Source organism: Heterocephalus glaber, unplaced genomic scaffold (assembly GCF_053883595.1).
Source record: "Heterocephalus glaber isolate CG9 unplaced genomic scaffold, H.glaber_assembly_v1.0 deba00000071, whole genome shotgun sequence".
Classification (NCBI taxonomy): domain Eukaryota; kingdom Metazoa; phylum Chordata; class Mammalia; order Rodentia; family Bathyergidae; genus Heterocephalus; species Heterocephalus glaber.
In genome coordinates this window covers 8,932,107-8,956,145 of record NW_028258137.1, presented here as the reverse complement: position 1 = coordinate 8,956,145, position 24,039 = coordinate 8,932,107, and the positions used below count along the sequence as shown (strand labels likewise).

General features: G+C 45.1%; 1 protein-coding gene across 1 annotated transcript in view; it reads left to right on the top strand.

Annotated features, from left to right (window-relative positions):
- Vat1l (vesicle amine transport 1 like) overlaps positions 1–22,948 on the top strand; it is a 156,102-nt gene extending 133,154 nt beyond the window's left edge. Inside the window, exons 8-9 of the mRNA XM_004842814.3 lie at positions 19,892–19,975; positions 20,416–22,948. Of these exons, the coding sequence (XP_004842871.1) occupies positions 19,892–19,975; positions 20,416–20,514 (183 nt within the window). The 3' untranslated portion in view covers positions 20,515–22,948. The remainder of the gene's footprint in view (positions 1–19,891; positions 19,976–20,415) is intronic.
- Positions 22,949–24,039: the final 1,091 nt, after the last annotated feature.

Sequence of the window (24,039 nt, the reverse complement as noted above, 5' to 3'; positions counted from 1 at the left end):
CGTTCATGCATGTGTGTGTGTATGTGTGTGTGTGTGTGTGTGTGTGTGTGTGCATGTGGTAACGGGCAAGGCAAAACTGTGGTGCCTCGGGATGCGCTACTGAGTGCTGTGATCATATTTGGGAAAGGAGAAAGGGTTGACATGGGACAGGGAACACATAGGGCCTTAGAAGTGGCTGACAAAGTTCTGTTTCTTGACCCAGATACCTACAACTTATCCCTTTGTTTTGTATAGCTTTCTGTATCTGCATTGTATAGTAAAAAGGTTTGGCCAACAATGGTGAGAACTTGCCTTAAAAAGAGTTTAAAAATCAAAGAAGGAAGAAAGGAAGGAAAGGGAAGGAGGTAAACAAGGAAGGGAGGGAGGAAGAAAGGAAGAAAGAAAGGAGGGAAAGAATAAGAGAGAGAAGGAAGGAAAGGAAATGAATTTTAAGAGCTGATGCCACCTGTAAGGAGTGTATAGTGCTCCCCACATCCATGTCTGTCCCTCAGCCTGCGAGTATGACCTTCTTTGGAAACAGGTCATTACAAATAATTTATGATGCTGCAACATTGCAGGCAGCTAAGATGAGCCACACTGGAAGTGTGGTAAGTGCAGTCTTAATCCAATCTGACCCATGTTCAATTAAGAAGAAGAGAAACAGGACAGAGATAGTACCAGAGATTGGACTGATGTGCGTCCAAGCCAAGGGCGTGAGGATTGCCGAAGGCACCAGGAGCTAGGGGCAGATGTGGAAGCTGCCCTTGAGCTCCAGGAGGAACGAGCCCTGCTGTCATCCTGGTTTCAACTTCTTGCATCCAGAACTGAGAGAGAACACATTTCCGTTGTTTTAAGCCACTCTGCTGGTACCTTAAAGCAGCCCTGGGAAACACACAGCTCCCAAACATTACCACGTGCTCATAACTTTAAGAAATGGGAAGAATGATCAACTTAACTGCACTGGGAGTAGTTAGTTATTCAAGGTATTACTTCTAGGTCCTTGTCCCTATGCAAACAATGTTTTACTTGGTTGTAGTTATAGCCAAATACGATTTCTTTTATTTCCGGGTGTATTTCCCCTTGGCAGAACACTGATTCGCGTTTCTGGTTTAAGGATGTGCACTGCCATCAGCCACTGGCTTACACAACTGGAAGCCAGATAGGCCCTTTGCGTTTCCGACTCACACCCCTGCTTCTGATATTTCCACTCACTTTGCAGTGAGATCGGGCTCACAGTTCCTTGGGCTGTGGGTTGCTCTAGTGATGAACTGATTCTGACTTCTCACACACATCCTGTGACCCCTCCATCACGGGGATCAGCCCCACAAGCAGAGGAAGCTCAGCTGCTGGGTCCTCAGGGGAGCCACAGAGAGACAGTGAGTGGTTTTAATTAACAGTACAACAATATCCTGAAGGCTTCCTCATGCACTGAGCAGAAATGCCATTGTTCAAAGCTTGTGTAGAACTGAAGCTGAGGTCGGGTCCCTTCCCTGGAGCCCTGGAGGAGGAGCTGTAGCCATGACTCTCTGCTGCTTTCCAACCTGCTATGACCCTGAAGCTAATCATTAAATAAGGCCTTATCAGGATATCAGTGACCTCCCCTGCTCAGGGGATCTAGGGGGGCTTGTCTTTCTTGTTCTTTACATGAGTCAGCTAAGCACAGTGCCTGACTCACAGCAGGCAGGCAGTATTTGTTAAAGGAAGCCCTGTTTGAGTTTAAAAGTCTGAGAACCTCAGAGCACCAGATGCCTGTCCTGCATCAACAAAGAGGCCCGGGATGTGGCCAGTGCATCACTTTGTCAAAGTGAATGTGAGATTTAATGCAGGCGGTCTTCAAGGTGTATTTTGAGAAAAGGAATCTAATCAATGGATGTCTTGAAGTCAGAGACCGAAATGCATTGTTACTGAGCAGTTCATGTACCACTCTCTCCATGGTCCTAGAGATGGAGCAGAACCAAATCTCCCGTGGCCCAGTTCCTGTCCATGGTGTCACGTGGGACTAAAATGAGGCAGGTGCCTGTTCTTCAAGAGCCCTCAGACTAGTGGGAAGGACAGAGAGGGCCAGTAGTTCCCACCACGCTGCAGTTCTCACCAGGAAGCAATTTGGCAATGAGGGACATTTGCCAGTGCCAGGGGACATTTTTGCTTGCCCCAGCTGCAGACTGAGACCAGAGGACAAGGGTGCTTTAAACATCCTGCAATGCACAAACATCCCGCACAGCAAAGGACCGTCTGACCTTAAATGCCCATAGTCTCGAGGTTGAGAAACCCCCAAAGAGAAAGGGACAACACCAGAATGAGCCAGGAAGAAGCAAGGTGTGCAGGAAAGTACAGGAACAGCAATGCACGCCCCATCCTGTGATTCAGCAGCCCACAGCCTCCATCCTCTCCCCACTTCCTCGCTCCCTGAGGCCAGCCCACTCTCCCATGACGGATGGTACTTCGGGCTCTGCAGCTGGACAGGGCTGGACTGGAAGTCTGGCTTCTCCAGGTTCCACGGTGTAGCCTTGAGCAGCCACTCACCCTGCTAAACTTCATTCTTACTTCAACTCTTCTCCACGGCCACACAGACTCACAGAGAAAGGGGGGATTATCTTTATGTACCCCTGACTGACAGCCTGACAAACTCCCACCTGCCTCCCTGGATGCTGCAAGGAAATGAGATAATGCATTTACGGTGCTTTGCTTGGTGACAGCCCCTGGGAAGCATCAGCCATATGTCAGCTGCTATGGTGGTGATAAACGGCATCCTCCACCACCCATGGCGTCACCACCCCTGCCTTGGCCTTTGCATTTACCTGATTGTGAGGTTCAGTTCTCCCACACACGCTCTGGGTAGGTGACAGTGCTCGTATCACTGTGTTCTTAGGTTCAGAGCCTATCACCCTCCTCATCCTTCCTCTCTGAGTGGGAAAATCCAGTAGAAACTCCTTTGGTAGAAGTGGGGGAGGACCAGCTTTCTATGGCAATTCTTAGGTTGCAAATGGTTCTCACACAATCAGGACCATGCCGCTATTTCCCGTCAGTGCTCTGCACCATTCCATGATTCTCAGATAACTTACCTCAGCTTGGATGTTACTGTGTTGGCCACCTCTGATTCTGCACCCTGGGCACCTGGCATTTGGCTAAATGGTGGTTGTCGAAGGGCATAGCCAATGTATCTCAATCCTCCTGAGTGCCAAAATGTCCCCAAGTGCCTGCAAACCTGCCCTTTCTCTGCAGGCCTCAAAAGAAGTCACCTGTGCCTTTTAAAGTATCCTTCCCAACATCATCAGGTCAGACTCATCATTTTCAGAGACAGCTGTCCCCTTGAGGATGTTCTGCAACTTGAATGGTCTTTGGAATCTCTATAGCTTCAATCATTTTCCATGAATTTTCTCACTGAATAATTCCGGTTGAAAGTGTTTCAGGCATCACGGAATGGCATGATTATGAATTTGTGACGAAGTCAAACCACAATTATCTGGAAGCAAGGTAGTTCCAGTGTTAGGAAGGAACTAGAGTCTGCCGAGCAGAAATGCAGCATCTCTTGCCCTGCTCTCAGGACTTTTCCAAAAAATTCGAAGCAAAAGTGAATTAAACATACAGTTTCTAAGTTTTCCTGTTGTCTTGTGGAACTTCAGGATCATCAGGACCTTCAGATTTTATTTTAACCCTTTGTTCTCTGAGTGGAGCAGTATTTCCTTAGATAATTTTTGTAATTGTTCTGTTTGCCCAAGTAAGAAATTCCTACTCTATCTTCCAGTCTCAGGCTAAAAGTTTCTTGTTCTCAGTAGCTTTCCGACTTTCCTCCTTCTCCTATCCCAGATAAACTACTTCCTGTTCTCCACCCATCACCCCTCAAACATCTCTTTTAAGACTATACAACAAGCTGAGCTGTAGCTCAGTGGTAGAACACTTGCCTACCAGGCACAAGGCCCGAGGTCAGTGGCAGTGAACCTTTTAGAGCTTTCAGTGATATGAACAGCCCACTACCACTGCGACACACATACCATAGGTTCACCACCACTGCCCTAGGTTGATACCCAACACTGCAAAAAGAGAATGTCCAACATATCCTCCTCTTCTAGCATCTCCAGAAGAGGAAGCATCACAAATGCCTCTTTATCCTCCTTCCAGGCTTCACTCACAGGTTGGAATCAGTATCCATTGAGTATCCCTTCAGCCATCCAAATCCAACCATCTAAATTCAGCACTGTGGAACACTCTTCATGAAACAAACATTGGAAACAATGCAGTAGACTTTTTTCATCTCTTGCTTTAGCTCAAAATTTAGTAGGACAAGAATATATACTTTAGTGTGGTTATGGATTAAGTAGATTAATGTAGAATGTTCTGGCTTTGAGTGCAATGTCTATGTCATTTGAACCCCTTACTAAGATGTATACTTGATCACTAAAATTAGTGAATTAGTGTTATTTAACTACCTAAGGCAAAAATTCCAGTTGCTTCCCAAAGCTAGTGATGGCTTCTTTAAAAGTCCGTTGAAGCATCTCCATTCACTCCCCTGGTGTTAAATAGACTTCCCTGATGACAGCTACCTTACTGTCTGCTTTCCTTCTAAAATAATATACATCCTTGAGGGCCAAGAGTAGGGTGAGTCAAGAGATGCCATTAGGTTACAGAATTCAAGGCAGCACTCACTTTCAACTTCTGACCCTGCACTTGCATGGCCCCAGAAATGGGCACCTCCTTAAATTTTGCACCCCATTACCTCTCTTGACCACCCCAGTCCATGCTCTCCATTATTGCAAAGACCCCACATGCAGCTCATCCAAAAAGGAAGTGAATAGTTGAACATTTTCTCTCCCATCCCAGGAGGTCAAACGCTGGGCCTGATGCTTTACTTTTCCTGTCATTCTTCCATTAAATCTTTCTTTTTTATTATTTTGGCACCAGCAATCAAACTCAGGTCCTTGCACTTGTGAGGCAGGCAGCAGAACCACTGAGCTAAATCCCCCGCCCACTTCCATTAAATCTTTTTTTCCCCATTAACTTTATTGGTACATTTTAGGTATAAAATACAGTTACATTCATCATTGGGATCTTGTACCATTACATGAGTCTCTTGGTTCTTATTTTTTTTTCCCCTTCCCTTGCCCTGCCTTCACCCCCTCCACCCTTCCCTATTTGCAAAGACCTTGTTTCCATTTTTTTCCTCTTCTCATACTTCTTCCTTTCCCTTTTTTCCCTTCCCCTACCCCTCCCAATTCCTCTGCTCTTTTAGACCTTTTCTTCCTGTTACACAATGTCAGTTATACATTTTTAAAATTACAATATTAAGATCTAGGAGATATTACCACAGATTTTACAGAATTTAAAAGGATATAGAAAGCATATTACAAAAATCTTTTTTGAAATAAATTTAACAACTTCTAAGAAGTAACTTAGAAGACAAATTAATGAAACTAACTCTGGAGGAAATATAAAATTTGAATAGCACCTATTAAAGAAAGTATATTCCTAGCTTGAAAACCTATCTATATGACAACAGCAGGCTTATAAACATTTTAACTGATAAATTAGAGCAAACAATTAAAGCAGAAAAAAGAAGGAACACTTCTCCCCTCATTTTAGGAACTCAACATTGTGCTAATACTAAAATTGGATAAAGATAATAGAAGAAAAAAGTATGAACATAGATAGAAATTTGTTTAACAAAACAAACTATTAGAAGTCAGATCTGGCAGTATGTAGAAAGTGGTTTTATTATAGGGATGGCAGTGTTGGTTCAGCATTGGAAGATCCACCCCCAAAAGTCATCATTTTAACAGAGGAAAGGAAAAAGCCATATGATCCTGTCACTAGTTGGAGAAAAAGTATTGGACCAAATTCTACAGCTGTTCATGGTAAAAGCTATCAGGAGCCTAGAAGTAGAACAGAACCTTCTCAACAAATTAAAGACATGTACTCCATACTTCCAGCGAGAATGCCTTGTATGAATGGAGCAGATACAATGCTTTCTCCTTAAGGTGGGGAACAAGGGCAGATATGCTTATTCTTCATCTATCCATTAAACTTTGAAACCTAGTACCCACCAAAATAGTCTGGCAATAAAATGACACAACTAGGATAGGATTGGCACAGCAGAAGCAAAATCTTTATATGTAGATGAAATGATCATCTACAGAGAAAATACTAAGAAATCTCTAGGAGCCCCTAGAACTTGTACTTGAATTTAGCAGGATTAGAAAACACAAGGTGTATAAAAAATTCAGGTCTGTGTATACTTGCTATAAATGAAGAACTGGATATTGAAATTTAAAAGTTATGTAGGAGTACAAAGGACCCAGAAAAGCCAAAAACAAAAACAAATACAGTGTTGGAAGACGTTTAACACCCAATTTTAAGACTTCTTCTAAAGCTACAGTAATCAAGGCAGTGTTGGTATAAGGAAAGACATACAAATCATTTGAATAAAACAGAGAATCTAGAAATAGAACCACACATATATGGTCCACTGAGTTTGGAAAGATTATTTAACATTAGCATTTTATAGAATATAAACTTGATTCAAGAGCCGAGGAAGAGATAGTGTCTTCAGCAAATAGCACGAGAACACCTGGTATCCGTATATAAAAAATTAACCTCAACCCTTTTTTTCCATACATGAAAATAACTTGAAGGGATCTATGAACCTAAATAAGAAAGCGTAAAAGTATAAAACTTTAAGAAGAAATTATAAGGGAAACTATTTATGAATTCAGGGTAGGCAAGAACTACCTAGGATACAAAAAACATGATGTATAAAAGAAAAAAATTGATAAATGAGATTCCATCAAAATTTAGAACTTTAAATGACATCATTAAAATGAAAAGTAGTCCTTAAACAGACCATATTTACAATGCATGTAACCTATGAGCAGAATATATAAAGAATTCTTAGAGCTCATTAATAGACAGCCCAATTAAAATGTATACATAAGATGATAAATAGCCAGTATAGCACACGGAATGGTGTGCAACTCTAGAATCAGAAAAATACCAATCAGCACAATAACAAGATTGAATTATACACTCATTAGGGAGATGAAGTCAAAAGTTTTAAGCCTTGTCATGACTTTTTCTTTTTGTTGGATTCTCCCGCTTTGCGTTTAATTTGTCATGCCTAATGGATTCATTCTGCTGGGTTTCCTGGGGTTGTAATCCTCATTGTCTTTTCCTAGGGTATTGTCTAAAATATTTTGGAGTGCTGGTTTGATATTCATGAAGTCCTGAGGTGCTCTTTATCATGAAAGTATCTTATTTCTCCATCCATTTTGAAAGATAGTTTTGCAGGGTACATCAGTCTGGGTTGGAGGCTGTTTTCCTTTAGGGCTTGAAATACATCACTCCAAGCTCTTCTTGCCTTGAGGGTTTGCATTGAGAAGTCCGCTGTGATTCTGATGGGCTTTCCTTTGTATGTGATTTGTTTCTTTTCTCTCACTGCTTGTAGAATTTTATTCTTCTGTTGGATTTCTGGAATCCTAACTATTATATGCCTATGTGTAGACTTTTTTTTATTAAGGCTAGCTGGAGTCCTATATGCCTCACTTATATGTATGTCAAGTTCTTTTCCCCCCTTGGGAAGTTTTCTGCCACCACTTCTGTGAAGAGTTTTGTTATGTCATCTGCACTCTCTCCTCTTTCTTCATTGACTCCAATCAGTCTTATGTTATTCTTCTTTGCACCGTCTAGCAACTGCTGGATTGATTTCTCATGTTCCCTTACAATTTTAAAGCAATTTTTCTTTTCCTCCTCACTAATTGCAATCTTATCTTCTATATGTGAAATTCTATCCTCACATTGGTTCATTCTGCTGTGCAGACTTTTGATGAAGTTTTTAATCTCTTAGAAATCTGTTTGCATCTGTTTTATGGATTCCATTTGTTTCCTATGTTGGGATTCCATCATGTTCCTCAGATCCTCTGTTTTTTTATCTGTGTCTCTCTAGGTTTATTAATCATGTCTTGCACCATGAGCAAAATCTTTGCTGTTATCTGAGTAATTATTTCTGATTTCATTTTTCCCAGATCCTCTTTTGTTGCCAGTTCAGAGAGTCCAGGTGGTTGAGTATCAGATTGTTCCATATCATTTCCCTTTGAGGTTGCTGTAGGTGATCCAGAAGTCTGTTTTTGAGGCTTGTTTATGTGTCTTCTCATTTCCATGTGGGGGGGGTGGTGCTTCTGGCGCCCACGCACCTCACCTTCTCTGCCCTAGGAGCTTGGGATGGCAGTGGGGGAGCTTCCTTCCGGGTGCTGGAACTGGCTGAGCTTCACTGCCCTAGGAGCCTGGGATGGAGGCGGGGAGCTTCCTTCTGGGTGCTGGAACCGGCTGAGCTTCACTGCCCTAGGAGCCTGGGATGGAGGTGGGGAATTTCCTTCCGGGTGCTGGGACCATCTCACCTTCTCCACTTTCATTAAATCTTGAGGCTCATTCACTTTAAGACACCTGCCGCTACTCAGCAGAAATCAGAAATTCCAGATCTCAAGCCCACCTGTAATGCAAGGGTTACTTTTAACACCCACTTTGGATTTTAAACAACCATCAATCCCTCCCAGCAATGGACATTGCTAATATGAGTAATATTGCACGGACAACTTTGGTAGATTTGCTTCTTAATTAAAGTATTCATCATTCCTTCATTCTCAAAGCATTTGAATTTATCATCTAATAGGGACAGTGATCCATGGAATTATGCATCTTTATTTTTTCCTATTTTAGGTGGCCATGCTTATTACTATTCATAACACAAGCCGAGAGCTGTGGTTATTAAGTGGTGTCATTTGTACCCTAATGGCTTTGTGCCTTTCACACCATTCAAAAGGAAATTGAATATTATGAAGCATTAAATGAGACCCCAAACAAAGATTAAGCATTGTTAACCCTCACTGCCCAGATAGGAAGGAATGAGCCACCCATGCAGGAGAGTGGAGACACAGGGTTAGTGTAAACTGTATGATGTGCACCCGTGAGGATTGTTAGGAAACCAGTACCGAAGCCCTCAGCCACCTTCGCAGCAGTCTGCATCACGCTCATTTTTGCTCTTTGGTCCCCAAAGCCACTGGCCTTTTCTCAGGTCCCCCCTTGACATTCTGCTCCCTCTGCATAGAGAAGTCTTCTTTGTCCCTCGTGCCACAGCTAATTCCTGTTCATTCTTTAAGTCCCAGGTCAGTTATCACTTCTTCAGGGAAGCTCACCTTGATCTTCCCAACCTGGTCAAATCCTCTATCCACGTTCTCGGAACACCGTCTTAGCATTATCAAGTGGCAGTCTTATATTTGAGTTACTCAGTTTGGTTTCATAAGACGGTAAGATTCCAAAGGGCGAGAGATCTTGTTGATGTTTTGTTTGCTCACCATTATCTTCTCAGAGTTTAGCACTGCATATTTGTATATGCTCAACACATTTGTTGCAATTTTAAAATATTGTGTATATCAGTCAGTTCCTGGCAGGAAACAAGCAACACATTCAGCTGGGACTTGAAGACTTTTTAATAGAGGGAATATTCATTGATGTAGTTCGGCGTTAACCAACAGGGACGTTGAGATGCCCAGAAACTAGCAATGGCAGGAAGGTTTACCCACCTGGGTTTACCCATGAGACTGTGGCAGTTAAGCAAAATTGTCACTTTGATTGACTTGAGAGCCACCCAGGGGACAAGTGACACGTGCTAAGGGGTGTGTCTGGGCAAGTCACTGAGGTGTGACCTTGGCCACTACTCTTGGTCCCTGGGCCCCTTTCTCTGGCACTGTCCCCTGGTCCACTTCTCAGCCACCATGAAGCAATCAGCTGAGCTCTACCACACCCAGCCACTGTGACGCTTCTGCCTCGGAGCCAGCCAGACATGGACTGAAACCTCTTGACACCAAAAGGCAAATTAAACAATTTCCTCCTTTGAGCTGTGAGTGTTGGGTATTTCACCCAGCATTGGGAAAGCTGACTGTCATAGAGATGCGTGGAAGAGAGAACATCACCAGATTCCAGAGAGGAAGCAGGAGCTAGCAGGACCTGGCAGGAGCTGCAGCTGCACATGGCACAGTTACTGCCAGGGACCTGTCTCAAGGTAGGGAGGTGGAAGGAAATTCTTTGACTGCTCTCTGTCCCCTGATCATCTGTCGGGGTCCCTCAAAGACCAAATCTAATCGGAAGCCAGGAGAAGAGGTGCCCAGTAGATACAGTCATGGGAAGATGAACAGAAGGCTGAGTATGGGTGAGGGGAACACCCCCAAACTGAAGCTCACAAGCTCTCATCAACTTCCAAACCCCTGCCCTATGCTGGGTTGCAATGAATCGGAGCTCTACAATAATGAGACCAACACACACAATGAAATACTGTTAAAGAAATGATTCTGAAAGTCTGTCTTTAACTTCAACTGCAAGGGACAGGCTGGGACTGTTTGCAAAAAGGATGGGCTTGGGGAACAAGAGCCTCCACTGGCTTTCAGTCTGTTGAGAAGCAAAATACAAGAGACAAGAGTTCCAGGATCTCTGCAAAGAGTTGCTGTCCTCGGAGTGCAGAGACTGAGCTTGGCCTACTCTACTTTCCTGATTCTTCCTCTGACTCTCCCAGACCCAGGACCCAGGGCCATCTGCCAACCTTTACCCTTCTTCCCTCTTTCCTGTTCATCCTCTTAGAGTTCCTGTAGCTCGCCCAGCTCCCACCTCTCATATCCCTGGGCCTGCTCCAGTTTCTAGTCTGCATTTTAGGGATGGACATGGAGGAAGAAATCAGAGTTCACCAAGATCCCCAAGAGCCACTCATTTAATGTTGGGTGACCCCCCAGATGGGCCCCTTCAGCCCCTCTCCCTGACATACCCCGGAGTGTTCTAGCAGAAATTCTCTATAAGATGTTTACCCATCCAGGGCCTCAAACACAATTAATTGTTTTGTCCTTGGAAGAGAAACAAAGTCTGGGAGAAAGGAGCACCATCCTCTGACCCAAGTCCAGCTTTTTTCTTTTTGCTGTGTTATGTTAGGTGAAACACATAGCACCTCAGACCCGACAATGAAGCTCAAAGACTATCACAGGAGCACTCTTCAGATGTGGGTTATTATTACTGCCATCATCGCCATCATTGTGTGCCTACAAGTCCCTCCCTGGTGCTCCTTCCTGACTGAGGCCATCATGGCTTCCTGACTGGCTCTGAGTTGTCTTTGGTTCTTTCTGCCCTCAGTCTGCAGCCTCAGTCATAGGCCCTGCCTGTCACATCACACTGTGTCCCACAGCCAGGTCTTCCTCTCATATTTGTAGGGCACTGGGCAAGAGTATAAATGGAGGCCCCCAACTCAAGGATGGGCCCTTCTCCCCACTCTGGGCCTTGGACAGCTACCTATACCACCAGGCAGGTCTTGCTTGTGTGGAGGTGGAAAGTCCTGTGTATTCTGGATCATTGCAGCAAAGGATTCTGGGAACCCAGGACCCCAGTGCAGGTCTAGAAGTTTGTGCCATTGGCTTTTGTGGCTGTGTCTTTGACTTCACAGACATGGATGTGGTTGTAGACAGGGGAAGGGATGTTGAGGATACAACCTCTCTCTAGATTTTGGAGTCAGAGAATCCAGCAGAGGTCTACCCCCAGTTGGCGGCCTGGGACACATTGTGGGTGGGACATCCCACAAAGAAAGGAATAATCCTGGGGCTTTAAGAAAAGAGAGTGTGGAGGTCCTTCGAAAGTCCAGCAGAGGGCACTGGGTCCTCAGGCTTCCTGCTGAAGCAGCTGCTACTGGAGAACCACATGCCTAATCCTGAGCAGAGAGGTGAGCATACAGACATCTTGTGCTGGATGTGTGACACATCATCCCTGTCAATCTTCAAGGCAGCCCTGTGCCCCCATGATAAATCTGTGATAAGCAACATAATGACCCCCAGAGATGCTCAGACCTTCATCCCCAGGACCTGTGATCCTGTGATCACCGCAGCAAAGTGCATTCTGCAGGTGAGGCAGAGTCCAGGATTCTGGGACTGGGAGGTCACTCCGAGGACCTCCTGGGTCCAAGCAGTCCCTCAGATCCTTAAGAGAGGGGCAAGAAGGCCAGAGTCAGAGAGACTGGAAGGTGCCACACTCCTGGCTTTGACGACGTAGGGGGAACCTAGGAGCACAGGGAACTTCTAGAACCTGGATAGAAGGAAATGGATGGACTCTGCCCTGAGTCTAGGAGGAGCTCAGTCCCACAGGGACCTTGATTTCAGCCACGATGGGTTTTTGATGTCCAGGACTGTAAAACAGTAAAACTCATGCTGCAGGCCACCATGACAGTGCTAATCTGTCTCCTCAGCAACAGGAAATGTATGCAGAACCTGACCTTCGCTTTTCAGAAAACAAACACAGAGGTGTCACACAGAGGTTGGGTATACTGCGCCAAGTCACACAGCCAGAGAATGGCAGAGTCTGGATTCCCACCCACGCCCCAAGCTGTCTTTGTGGTGCGGTCTGGTGCCCATGCAGGTGGCGAGCAGGCGAGTGTGGTGGCAATGGGGAAGTCCCACTCCTCTGGGAGCACCGAGGCAGTAAACCCTGCCTTCAGGTAAGGGTTAAGCCGCTGTTCCCCCATCATCGTATTTTCTCCATCGTGGAACATCATCCACTCCTTCCTTGGCACGTTTTAAAGGTATGAAACACTTTTGTCATGACCAGTCTGCTTCCTAAGGGACACTGTGATTTTCTCAGGACACAGCACGTCCACCCCACCCAGCTCCAGGCCCAGGGCTTTGGCCCAGCTGGATGGAGGAAGGAACAGAGAGTGGAGCTGCGGCTGTCCTTTAACAGAGGAGGAAGACAGACGAGGCACAGGGCGGGGGTGGAGTAGCACTGCAGAGTTGCAGCAAAGCTTGGGACTCGGCTCTGCAAAGGTCCCCTGCCTCCTGCCACCACCTGCTTGGGTGACCATCAGGGTGGCCTCAGGAGAACAGTGGTGTCCGGAAAAGCCCAGGTGGCCACTGGGCACAAGATCTTGGCATCCTCAGGTGTCTGAGTGCCATGACTCAGATTTCCTCCCTCTCCCGTCTAGACCGGAAACCAGCTCCAGTTGGGAGGCCTGAGAGCATCCAGGATCCACTGCCCTGGAAAATCTGAGGCCTGGCCAGCCTGACAGCTAGCAGTGCATTCGGGAAGGGTGTGGGGACCTGCCCTGATTACAAACAGACTCCCCTGGCCACCGGGCAGCACTAAGCAGGCCACCAGACAGCCATGTGGCATCTCATGGCTTCCACATATCCACCTCCCCCTTCACTCACTCACTCATTTATCCCGGAGGCCATCGAGTGCAGGAACTTGCTTTGTACCGAGAATTCAGGCAGACACCATGACTGCCCTAGGGCTGCTCTCTGCAACATGGTAGCCACCAGCCACTGTGGCCACAGAGGACATATGCTTTCGGCCCCAGTGCACCCAAACTCTAAAACCACAATAACAGTTTAGATAACACAATATGATCGGGGGTGGGGATTTAGCTCACAAGCACAAGGTCCTGAATTGGATTCCCAGTACCAAAAAAAAAACAATAAATGTTAGATTTTTTAAAAACCTATTACAGTAAAAGACACATTGTCATTCATGCCCCTCAAAATACCCTCCCCTCTCACTTAGAATAAGACACCGATCCCACTTCATTCTCGCCACTTCAGAAGCAGTTCTGGCAGTTCCCTTTGGTGAGTGTCGTTAGTTGTGCTGTCATAGCTGCCTCAATGTCTGAAATTGATTCAAAATGTTTCCTTCTCATAGTCATTTTGACTTTGGGGAAGAACCAGAACTCACATGGTGCCAGATCCAGTGAATAAGGTAGATGAGGACTCAGCATAATGTTTTTATTTGACAGAAATTTCCATAAATAATCAACAAGGAGGGATCAAAACATATGGTGAGTGTTTAAATTTAAAACTATATTACAGTAAAGAGACATTGCCATTAATCCCCTTCAGAATACTCCAAACACACCCCTCACTTTGAGCACACTTATCTCATCATACTTGGCCATGTGCCTTTTACTGTAATATATTTTTAAAATTCAACCATTCACTGTATTTTGATCACCCCTTGTATATGTTAAAATGATAACATTCTGGTTATATTTGGTTAAAGAAAATACATTATTGGGCTGGGGATTTAGCTCAGTGGCTCCACCACCTGCCTTGCAAGCGCAAGGTCTGAGTTCGATCCCCAGTACCAAAAACAAAACAAAACAAAACAAAAAAGAAAATACATTATTAAAGTCAATTTCATTGGTTTCTATTTATATGCCTTCATATGGCTAATTAGAGAAGGGTTTTCCATAATTGTTTGCTTTGTACGTGCATTAGACCGTGCTATTCTTTGGACTGGTGACTTGGAGGAGAAGCCAGGGTGAAAATCACAAGCCTGTGGCAATGATGGTCTCACTGGCTGTTCTGAGGGCCAGGACCCCAAGAGAAGAACGGGGCCAGGCTCTGAAGGTCGAGGCTGGGGACGAAGGCCAGCACCCGGAAGAGCTCACTTCTAAGTCAACAGGTGCAAGGCAAATCCGTGTGAGTTCAAGGACCAGGATGCTCCAGGAGGTGACGGGACACACAGCAGCAGCACAGCCGCAGGCCCAGGGACTTCACAAACATCTCAGGTGGTGAGAGCAAGGGGTGTAAGAGAAGAAGGGGTCAACAAAGCCACAAAGGCAGCAGGCGTCAGCTCCTGAAATATCCGGCCAGTGCTGTCCAGCACAGTGATGTTACCGACATGCCAAAGTTGATGTTTTCCAGTAGCCACATTCAAACAAAGCACAAAAAATCAACTTGCGAGTTTCATTTAACCCAATACAGTTTAAGTATCATGGTCTCAGCATTTAATGGTTGTCAGCAATTCCCGGGTGTTCTCTTTTATGAAGGTGAAGCCTTTGAAATCTGGTGTGTGGCACACTGGACTCGCCAGCGCCCACGGCATGGCTGTGTGTGTGGCCCATGGCCATGGGATCAGGTGGCGTGGTTCTGCTGGACGTTTCCCTCCAGGGCAATAGGAAGAGGTTGTAAGCAGAAGTGTGCTTTAGCAAAATCTCCCCGGCAGCCACAGGGAGACAGGCCCAACCTCCAGGGCCGGTGAGCTTTCTCTGGGTGATGTCACCCACCGGGGTACCACTTGTACATTGGTGACTTGGGAGCAAAGTCTGCAGGAGCAGGCTTTGCCCTGGCAGAGTGTGACCTGAGGGGCAGCCTGGGGGGTCCCAGCAGAGCCTCTTCTTGTTTTGGATTTTTATTCCACTACGTTTGTTGGTACATTTTAGGCCTACACTATGGTCACATTCATCTTCGGGAATTTGCACCTGTACATGATGTATCTTGGCTCCTGCTTTTTCCCCATTTCCCCTCCTTCCCTTCCACCCCCCACCCCCTTATTTACAAAAACTTTGTTTCCATTTTTTCCTTCTCCTCATATTTTTTCCTTCTCTATTTTCCTTTCACCCACTCCCTCCCTAGTTCCCCTTCCGTTTTGGAGCTTTTCTTCCTATTTTACATTATCTATTACACATTTTGGTCCTCATTTACTCTTGATGTTTCTCACACCAGAGAAACTATTGGGTATTTACACATCAGTGTCCTACTTATTTCACTTAAGAGTATGGCCTCAATGTGCATTCATTTAGCTATAAATGTTTCTAGTTTATCATTTTTTATGACTGAGTTGTACTCCATTTATTTTTTTAAATCTTTATCCAACCTCCAGTTGATGGGCACTTGGGCTATTTCCAAGCTTTAGCTATTACAAACTGCTGCTATAAACATGGGTGAGCATATATCGCTGTGGTATGATGCTCTTAAATCTTTTGGGAAGATAACCAGCAGGGGAATAGCTGGGTCAAATGGGACCTCTAGCCCTAGTTCTTTGAAGTATCTCCATACTGATTTCCACAGTGGTTGCACCAGTCTGCACTCCCACCAACAATGGAGAAGGGTTCCTTTCTCCCCACAGCCCCGCCAGCATTTGTTATTGGTTGATTTCTTGATAGCAGCCATTCTTTCTGGGGTGAGGTGGAATCTCAGTGTTTTCTCATCTGCATCTCTCAAATGACCAGTGATGTTGAACATTTTTTTGTATGTTTATTTTCTGGGCCTACTTCTTCAACTGAGAAATGTCTGTTCATTTCAGATGCCCATTTTTGGATTGGGTCTTTAAATTTGGGGGGTCTGACAGGATGTAGTTGAGCGGCACAGCACCTGCCTGGAGAGCCCCTTCTGAGATGTGTCCAGAATTCTGAAGGGGCGACCCTGAGCTTTTCCATTCCCCATGTGGCTGCACCTCCATTCAGATAGCGCCAGAGCAGGCCCCTGGTGTGTTTCATCTTTGGATTTCTCATCTGTGAAAAGCAGACACAAACACTCACCTAAGAAGCTTGGTGTGCAGAAAAAAAAAATGAAGCAACACGTGTAAATATCACATGCTGTGTCTGATAAAGAATTGATCAAAAATGGCAATTTCTTTCCTTCTAAGTTGTCGTCAGAACTGTTCCTGTCTGTCTCTGAGAGCAGGGTTAGAAGATGGAAATTCTAACAGTGTGTCTGTGGATCACACAAATTAAATGATCTCTTAGCCCTTTATCCATCTTCCACATATGAGACTTCAAGGAGCCCATTCATTTCAGAAAGATGTGTCCCAAAACATGCAGATTAGAGGCAGCCCTGTGGGGGGCTTTTTTCTCTAGCATCACAATAAGCTTTAACTGATGAGAAAACAGCTTTTCTGTCTCCCTGGGCTCTGTCTTATTAGAGAAGTAGCTTAAAAACTGTTCCTAATCTCCAAGGAGTTTCCAGGTGTGTCATGATTTTGCCAGGGAGGTAAACAGCCGAATTCAGGGGAGCTATTGTGTGAGCCATTACGAACCACTATCTCCCTCTGCCTCTGAGAAGCAAATGAAGCAGCTTAGTCTGGGTGGAACTGGGAAACGGCTCTGCCTCTGAGATTGGGATACCTCACTCTGAACCACAGTTCTGTCACCAATAACTAAGCCATACAGCAAATCGCTTATATTTTCTTAGCATCTGGGTACTTACCTGTAAAATGGGCGTAATAGATCATGTAAGCTAAGAATGGTGCATGCAGGGGGACAATATATGAAATATCTGTTACTGCACTTATTCCCAAATCATGCTGGCTCACACTGGCAGATGTGATCTCCTAGGTTCTGTGAGGGAAGAATCTTAGCCAGGATCTTTGGCTCTCAAGAGGCTACAGCTGAGGCAGCAGGTGGGGCCATGGTCTCATGTAGATTCCACTGGCATACACTGCCATGCGGTCGCGGGGTGGTCGGCAGCATGCAGTTCCTCAGAGACCTTGAGCTGAAGGTCTCCATTCCCTGGCGACTGCTGGCTGGAGGCAGCATGGAGCGTCAGGGTGAGGAAGGGAGGGTGTCAGAGAGACTATGACGTGGAAGTCACAGCCTTTATAGCCTGCCCTTGAAAGTGACATCCCAGCACTTTTCCTCTGCTCCGTCGGTTGGAAGCAAGTGAAGTCCCTATGAAGGTGGGACTAAATTTAAGTGAAGACTGCTGCGGAGTGCCATCCAATAGAAAAGCAGGCTCAGAAAAACACCGCTGTGCGCCCTCATCCACCTTATTCTCCAGATCTGGCACTGAGTGAATTCTGGCTCCTCCCCAGAGTCAAGATAACCGTGAGTGGGAAACATTTTGAATCCGTTCAGGACACTGAGGCAGCCACCACAATGCAACTAAAGACACTCATGAAAGAGGAGTTCCAGCACTGCTTCAGAAAGTGGCAAAAATGACGGGATGAGTGTGTTCAAAGCGAGAGGGACCAGGGGCAATGTGCCTTTTACTGTAATAATTTTTTTAAAAGTTGGGCCAGGGATCTAGCTCAGTGGCGCCATCCCTGCCTGGGAAGCGAAAGGTCCTGAGTTTGATCCCTGGTACCACACACACACACACACAAAAGTAAGCATTCACTGTATTTTTAATCACACCTCTTACCTACTATGTTATTGTATATAAGGGACTTGAGCATTCACAGATCTTGGTAGTGATGAGCATTCCAAAACTAGTCCTCCATAAATACCCAGGGACAGTGCTGGTAGCCATTGTTACAACCAGCTGTGAAAGAACTTCAAAAAGTAATGTCATCACAGAAATACAAGGAAGGTACTGCATTTTATAATAGGGTCAGAAAATTTAGTAATCATGGACACTACCAGTCTACAAAACAGGTTGATTCTAACCAGTACTAAATTATCTGAAGGCTGCATTTAAAAATGCATTTAATTTAAAATATTAATTTGATGACACTATGCCAAACAATATTTGGACACTAGACTTAGAAGGCACCCACTTCCCTACATTTGCATATATATGTATATATGTATCCCTTTCTACTTATTTTAGAATGGCCATGTTCTATACAGATGTAAATAAAAATGTGTGTCGGTTTTCTCATTTAGCAATATTACAAAAAGCATTTAATCCTGCTGTGTAGTCTTCTAATTAGTTGCATATATCTTTTTATTCTTCAGCAGCTACACAATATTTCCATTCAGTAGACAAATGTAAGCGCTGTTGTTTATTTAACCATCTCCTGTCTCAGTGACATATATGTTGTTTTGATGTTTTGCCATTAAATCAAAATGATTTCATATCTCTTATGTGGTATCCCCTCCCCGAAACTGGATTATGTCTTCGAATAAAGTCCCAGAAAAGCAATTTGTATACAAACATTTTAATGGTTCTATCAAGTTCGTATCCAAACGAGTAGAACGTTTGGTTTTTGTATAAGCAAACACTGCTCCATCATCCACAGGCTGAGTTCCTCCCAGGCAGGGCCGTATTTTACCATTTCATTCCTTTTTAATTATGGCATTTAGCCGAGAAGTAACTTTTACTATTTGTGGACTGAATGAACATATTTTAAAATGTGAAACTTTAAGAAAAATATTTAGGCTAGCTTGATTATAGTGTGTGTGTTTGTGTGTGTGTGTGTGTGTGTGTGTGTGTGTGTGTGTGTGTGTGTGATACTGGGAGTTGAAACCAGGGCCTTTGCACTGAGCTACATCCCCGAGGTTTCACGAAGTTGTTAAATTGCCCGGTCTGGCCTGGAACTTGCGATCGTCCTGTCTCAGCATGCTGGGATTACAGATGTGTGCCGCCTTACCCAGCACAAATTTCTTTTTTAAAAATTTAGAGAAGTTGCCTTTCCATGAAGATTACACTAATTCGTGGAGGACAAAGTCTCCAGGGCAAGAGCTGCGCTCTGGGAAACCCTTTCCTCGTCTGACTTACTCATCACAGCGCCCCTACCGTTCATTCTGTGCACAGCGGCAGAATGAAGCTCTGGAAGCAAATAGATTGTCGCTCCCTCTCCTCTTCAGAGGGTCCCGGGGACATCCATTGGTCTAATAAGCCACCAGCACTGGAAAGAACACCTCAAGTTCTCTGTTCTGGGCAAAATACTCATTCTGAAAGAGAATTCTTCCTGGACGGAGACGAACTTTCTTCCCAATAACCAAGAATCATGGAAATTTTCCTGAGTGCAGTTCACCCCTGCGTAATGAGTTTATTTTGCCAAATTACAAATCAGAGTCATGTAACACTTAAGTCAGAAGGGCTCAAGTGCCCTACAGCCTTCTTTTATTGCTCAGAATTTAGTGTGACTGACAGTCCCAGCCACCCTGAGTCATGGAACTCCAGAGAACTTGCCCTTACTATTTTTTAGAAGAAATTTTCATCTACTTTTTTCAGAAATCTATAACTCTTATTTGTTAAACCTGGGAGACTCTTGCACGGGACCAGAATGTGTGACTGGCACAACCAGAATTATTTGTACCCCAAAGTTCAACCCACATCACTGGTTAGGGCCCGAAGCTTGGGCTGCAGCGCCCCCTGGCGGGAAGCCGGCGCTTTGCCTTGCCCGAGCCCCCTCTACACCGGGCTGAAGGGCCCCCTAACCGGCGCCTGTTTCTCCCGTCTTTCAGGTGAAGGAGGCCATGCAGCGGATCCACGACCGAGGGAACATCGGGAAGTTAATTCTGGATGTAGAAAAGACCCCCACTCCGCTGGTGAGTGAGAAGTAGAGAGACCGTTCACTCCAGCGCAAGAAATGCATCAAAGCTCTATGAGGTGTAGACCTGGCTGGGGTGGAAGGGAATGCAGGGTTGATAAGGGGACCTGGGCAAAGGAATGCTCCCAGAAATGAGGGGCTCAGCACGAGCTGAGAAGACAGCTAAGAGATAAGTGTCTCAGCACCTCATCCATCATATGATGCCTGGTTTCCTAGTCTAAGTTTGTGATGATGAAGTATTTGTGCTAAGTATTTATGTGGAGGGAGTCGCTCCTCATGGTGAATGTGCAGGTAAGATGTGAAGAGGGGCCCTTGAGTGCAGTTTCCCCTCTGTCAATGAACTCTCAAGAACGTTCTTCCTACGGGGCCTCATCAGATGCTCAGAGAGGGTGGGGGTGGGTGGCAGAGCCATCTATAATGTCCTCTGTTGAATCCCAGATGGCCAACGACAGCACAGAGACCAGTGAAGCGGGAGAAGAGGAGGAGGACCATGAGGGTGACAGCGAGAACAAGGAGCGGATGCCCTTCATCCAGTAACCCAGGAGCCAGGCGGGAGGACCTGAAGGACGGACCTTGTGGAAGAAGAGGACGGCTGCGAGAACTCTTCTGTGTCCCAGTGAAAAAATGCTGTAGTCCAGTGCGTGTTGTGTTTGTCTGCAGTCAGCTGAGCTAAGAAGCTGTTGATCACTGTTGTTTTTCGGAATTTAGTGCCAATCCCATTCCATGCAGTATTACATCCCTTCCTGATCTGTGTACTACAACCTCCCCTCTCCCCAGGATCAAAACTATCCACCTCCCGGTCCTTCTCGGTGGTTCTAGAACAGCCTTGCAAATCAATACAAGCCCACAGGACAAGACCAAGGACGAGTTTGGGTTGACAGGTGTTGTCACAGAGCACTCTGCAGGTCCTAGCCTTCCTCTGGCCAGTGATACTCTTTGCCACCAGCCACCTTTACCTCTAACCAGAGCACTTCCCAATTTGGCTGGTAGAAAGAGAGTAGGCCAGAAGAGGCATCTGTGAGCCCAGAAGTGTAGAAACTCTCCCAATAGTACTTTTTCTCTCTCCCTTTTCGAGGCAACTTGTTATATTCATCCCATAATCCTAATGCCATGGGGTTTGAGCTGCTCTTCTCTGACCCTCTGGGGTTGGAGTCTTTCTCTGGTCCTTATTCCTAAACACGGGGACAGGTGTGGGTTTCTTGAGATAGAAGATGGGTCAACAGCATGCATCTGAGGACAAGTCAGAGATTTCTCCTCTGAAGCCACATGCCATGAGCGTATCCTCCCCACAGCCCTATATATTTTAAGCTAAGAAAACTCCCCATGTGTAGGACTAACTCAGATGTCGTTACTAAGACTCTCCTGTGTTGGCAAAATTGCCATCATTGTTACCAATTTTCCTATTTTCCATTCCTGGTCACAAGCAGACAGCTTCCCCCCAAAGAAGAACTCCCTTACAGGCCATACATGTATATGGAAAATTCGGTGAGCTCTCTTGTCTTGCCAAAGCATGTTCCAACATATGACAAACTCTAGGTATACAAGGTTGCTGTTCAGCATCTGCCAAACGTGGGATTTCTCCTTCTGATACATAAGACCATGGTGCTGATCATGTAGGGCTCCTGCTCCTTACAAATCAGGGACCAAACTGTTTGACTGCATGAGCTGTTCAATGGTGCAGCTCCTAAATCCCTGTGAAGCCCCTCCCTGTGCCATTTGCCTGGGTTTGAGAGCTAGTTACCCTGGAGGAAGAGGAGTCTTGGTGTCTGCACAAGGGGGCTCTTCCTTCCCTTCTTTTTCCAGTCCTTTTGTGCAAAGGGTTAATTCTGTCACACAAACCAAGCTAGAAACACAAAGGGGGCCGTGGAATTAGCATCCCCACTTTTGTGTTATAGAAGAGAGGGTCCCCACATGCTTGTGAGATTAGCATTCTTGAAGGCATAAGAGGGTTCCAGCATCACCCAGTTTCTCCTCCAATGAGATTTAAGGTGGACCTAACTCTTCCCCCAAGTGATGGAAACAAATGCATTTCCACAATTTTCTGTTTGATTTCCCCGGTCCTTTTGCAACAAATGTCACTTCATTCACCAGGTTCTTTTTTCCTCTTCTAAGCTTGTGATGATGACTCATTTATGCCAAATATTTACATGGAGGGAGTCTCTTCTCCTTGTTGTGAATGTATGTGTACAATATGAAGGCAAGAAAGGGTGTTGAGAGCTGATGAGCTGAGGAATGAGAGTATTTCAGAAGAGGATAACAAGGTCATCCCTTCTTCCTGCCTACCCTCAAACTCACCCATATCCATCCAGAGAGATAGCCCCCAACACCTTTGTTAGAGGCCATCTTATTGGTCATGCTTCTCCCATAACTGTGCTGAAAGGGGGTCAGAAAAAGAACCACTGTCCAAGTGATGTTCCTATTAAGTAGGGCAGACAGGGCACTTTCTAGGGTTGAAAAAGTCAAGAACTACTGGCTCCATGATGGCCTCTGTCCCCAAGGGAAGGGAACTGACCATGTTCAGAATTGAGATGGTTCTAATGATGCCCAGAGGAAAGGATACAAGGTCATCCCTTCCAAAATCTGCTTTTTAAACAGAAAAGTTAATCCATTAATCACACATTCATCCAGCAATCAGCCTATCCTCAGAATTCAGAATGAGAAACCTAGGGTTTGGCCAACAACATCAGTTTCTGCTATGAAGAACAAAGGGGGAAACCTTACAATGAATCATTCCGTGGACTCTCGTTTTAAGCACCTTCTTCCCTGTCTCATGATTGTTTTTCTGAAGGAAGTGTACAGAATGTCTCAGTTTGCCTTAAAGAACTGTGAAGGCTTCTCTGTAGGTTAAGCTTGATTGGAGTGAACTGAAACATCGTCTACTGTGTTTGTGGCTTTAGAGCTTTTGTTATATTGTGCCTACAAAGCAAATTATGTTTACATACAAGATATAAATAAAGTATTCAGCATAGCATATCCTCTTCTGGCATCATTTACTCCACATAAGTAATTGTTGGATGAGCAGACCCACTGTTATGATACAAGGATGGGTGACTGAGAAGAAAAATTGGAAACACAATAAGGCATCCCTCAGTGACCACAAAAGAGCCCAGGGAAAAAGCAGGGGCTAAAATGAGCCAAGCTTTAAAAAAGACATTTAGCAAAATACGTATGCAAGCTAATCCCTGTGTTAACTAGCTCCATTAGCCGCCTCGCCATGTTTCATATTCCAAACATCATGTTGTACGTGATAAATATACACCACTGTTTGTCAGTTAAAAGCATTTGAAAAGACATTCAGATTCCCTCAAGCAAGAAAACCACTAGAAGAAAGAAGCACTAAAAACATCATATACTGATGCTCCTACTGATATAGGCATCAATAATAGTAAAACCAATACAGTAGACTCTTGACTTATGAACTCAGTTCATTCCTAAGGGCTGATTGTAACTCAAGTTGGTCAATTGAAGGCTCAGGCTCCTCTACACAGCCTTCAAAGTCTCTCTTCTGTACACAGGCAGATGTCAGTGTCCTCAGAGAGACGCTGGCCCAGGATTTCTCAGTTAACTCCACGCAGGAGAGGATGTTGCACTGTTCCTTCCAAAAGGGTTCAGTCTGTATCTGAGACCATCTGGAAGCACAAGCAGCCAGCATTCAGGCCATAACTCAAGACTTTGTTCATAAGTTAAAACTAAAGTTCCAGCCATAACCAAAGTTTTTTTGTATGTCAGCCCGGTCCTCATGCAAAGGTCCACTGTGATTATAATAGCAAACATTTATAAGGCACCTACTGTACGCTGCTGAAAGACCTGCTCATGTACTAACTTGCTGACTTTCCCAACAGGACCAAGAGATACAGTCTGGCACACAGGTGACAAGACAAGCACTTGTCACAGGTGACAGGAGAGCTATTGCACTTGTCTGGGGTCTCACAGCTAGTAGGTGACAGAGCCGGGACTTGCCAAATTCAAGTCAGCCCTTCATCACCAGAATCCATGCCTGTGACCACCTATCACATGGCTTCACGCTTTAAATGAAGATAAAATCAGTGCATTTCAAATCAC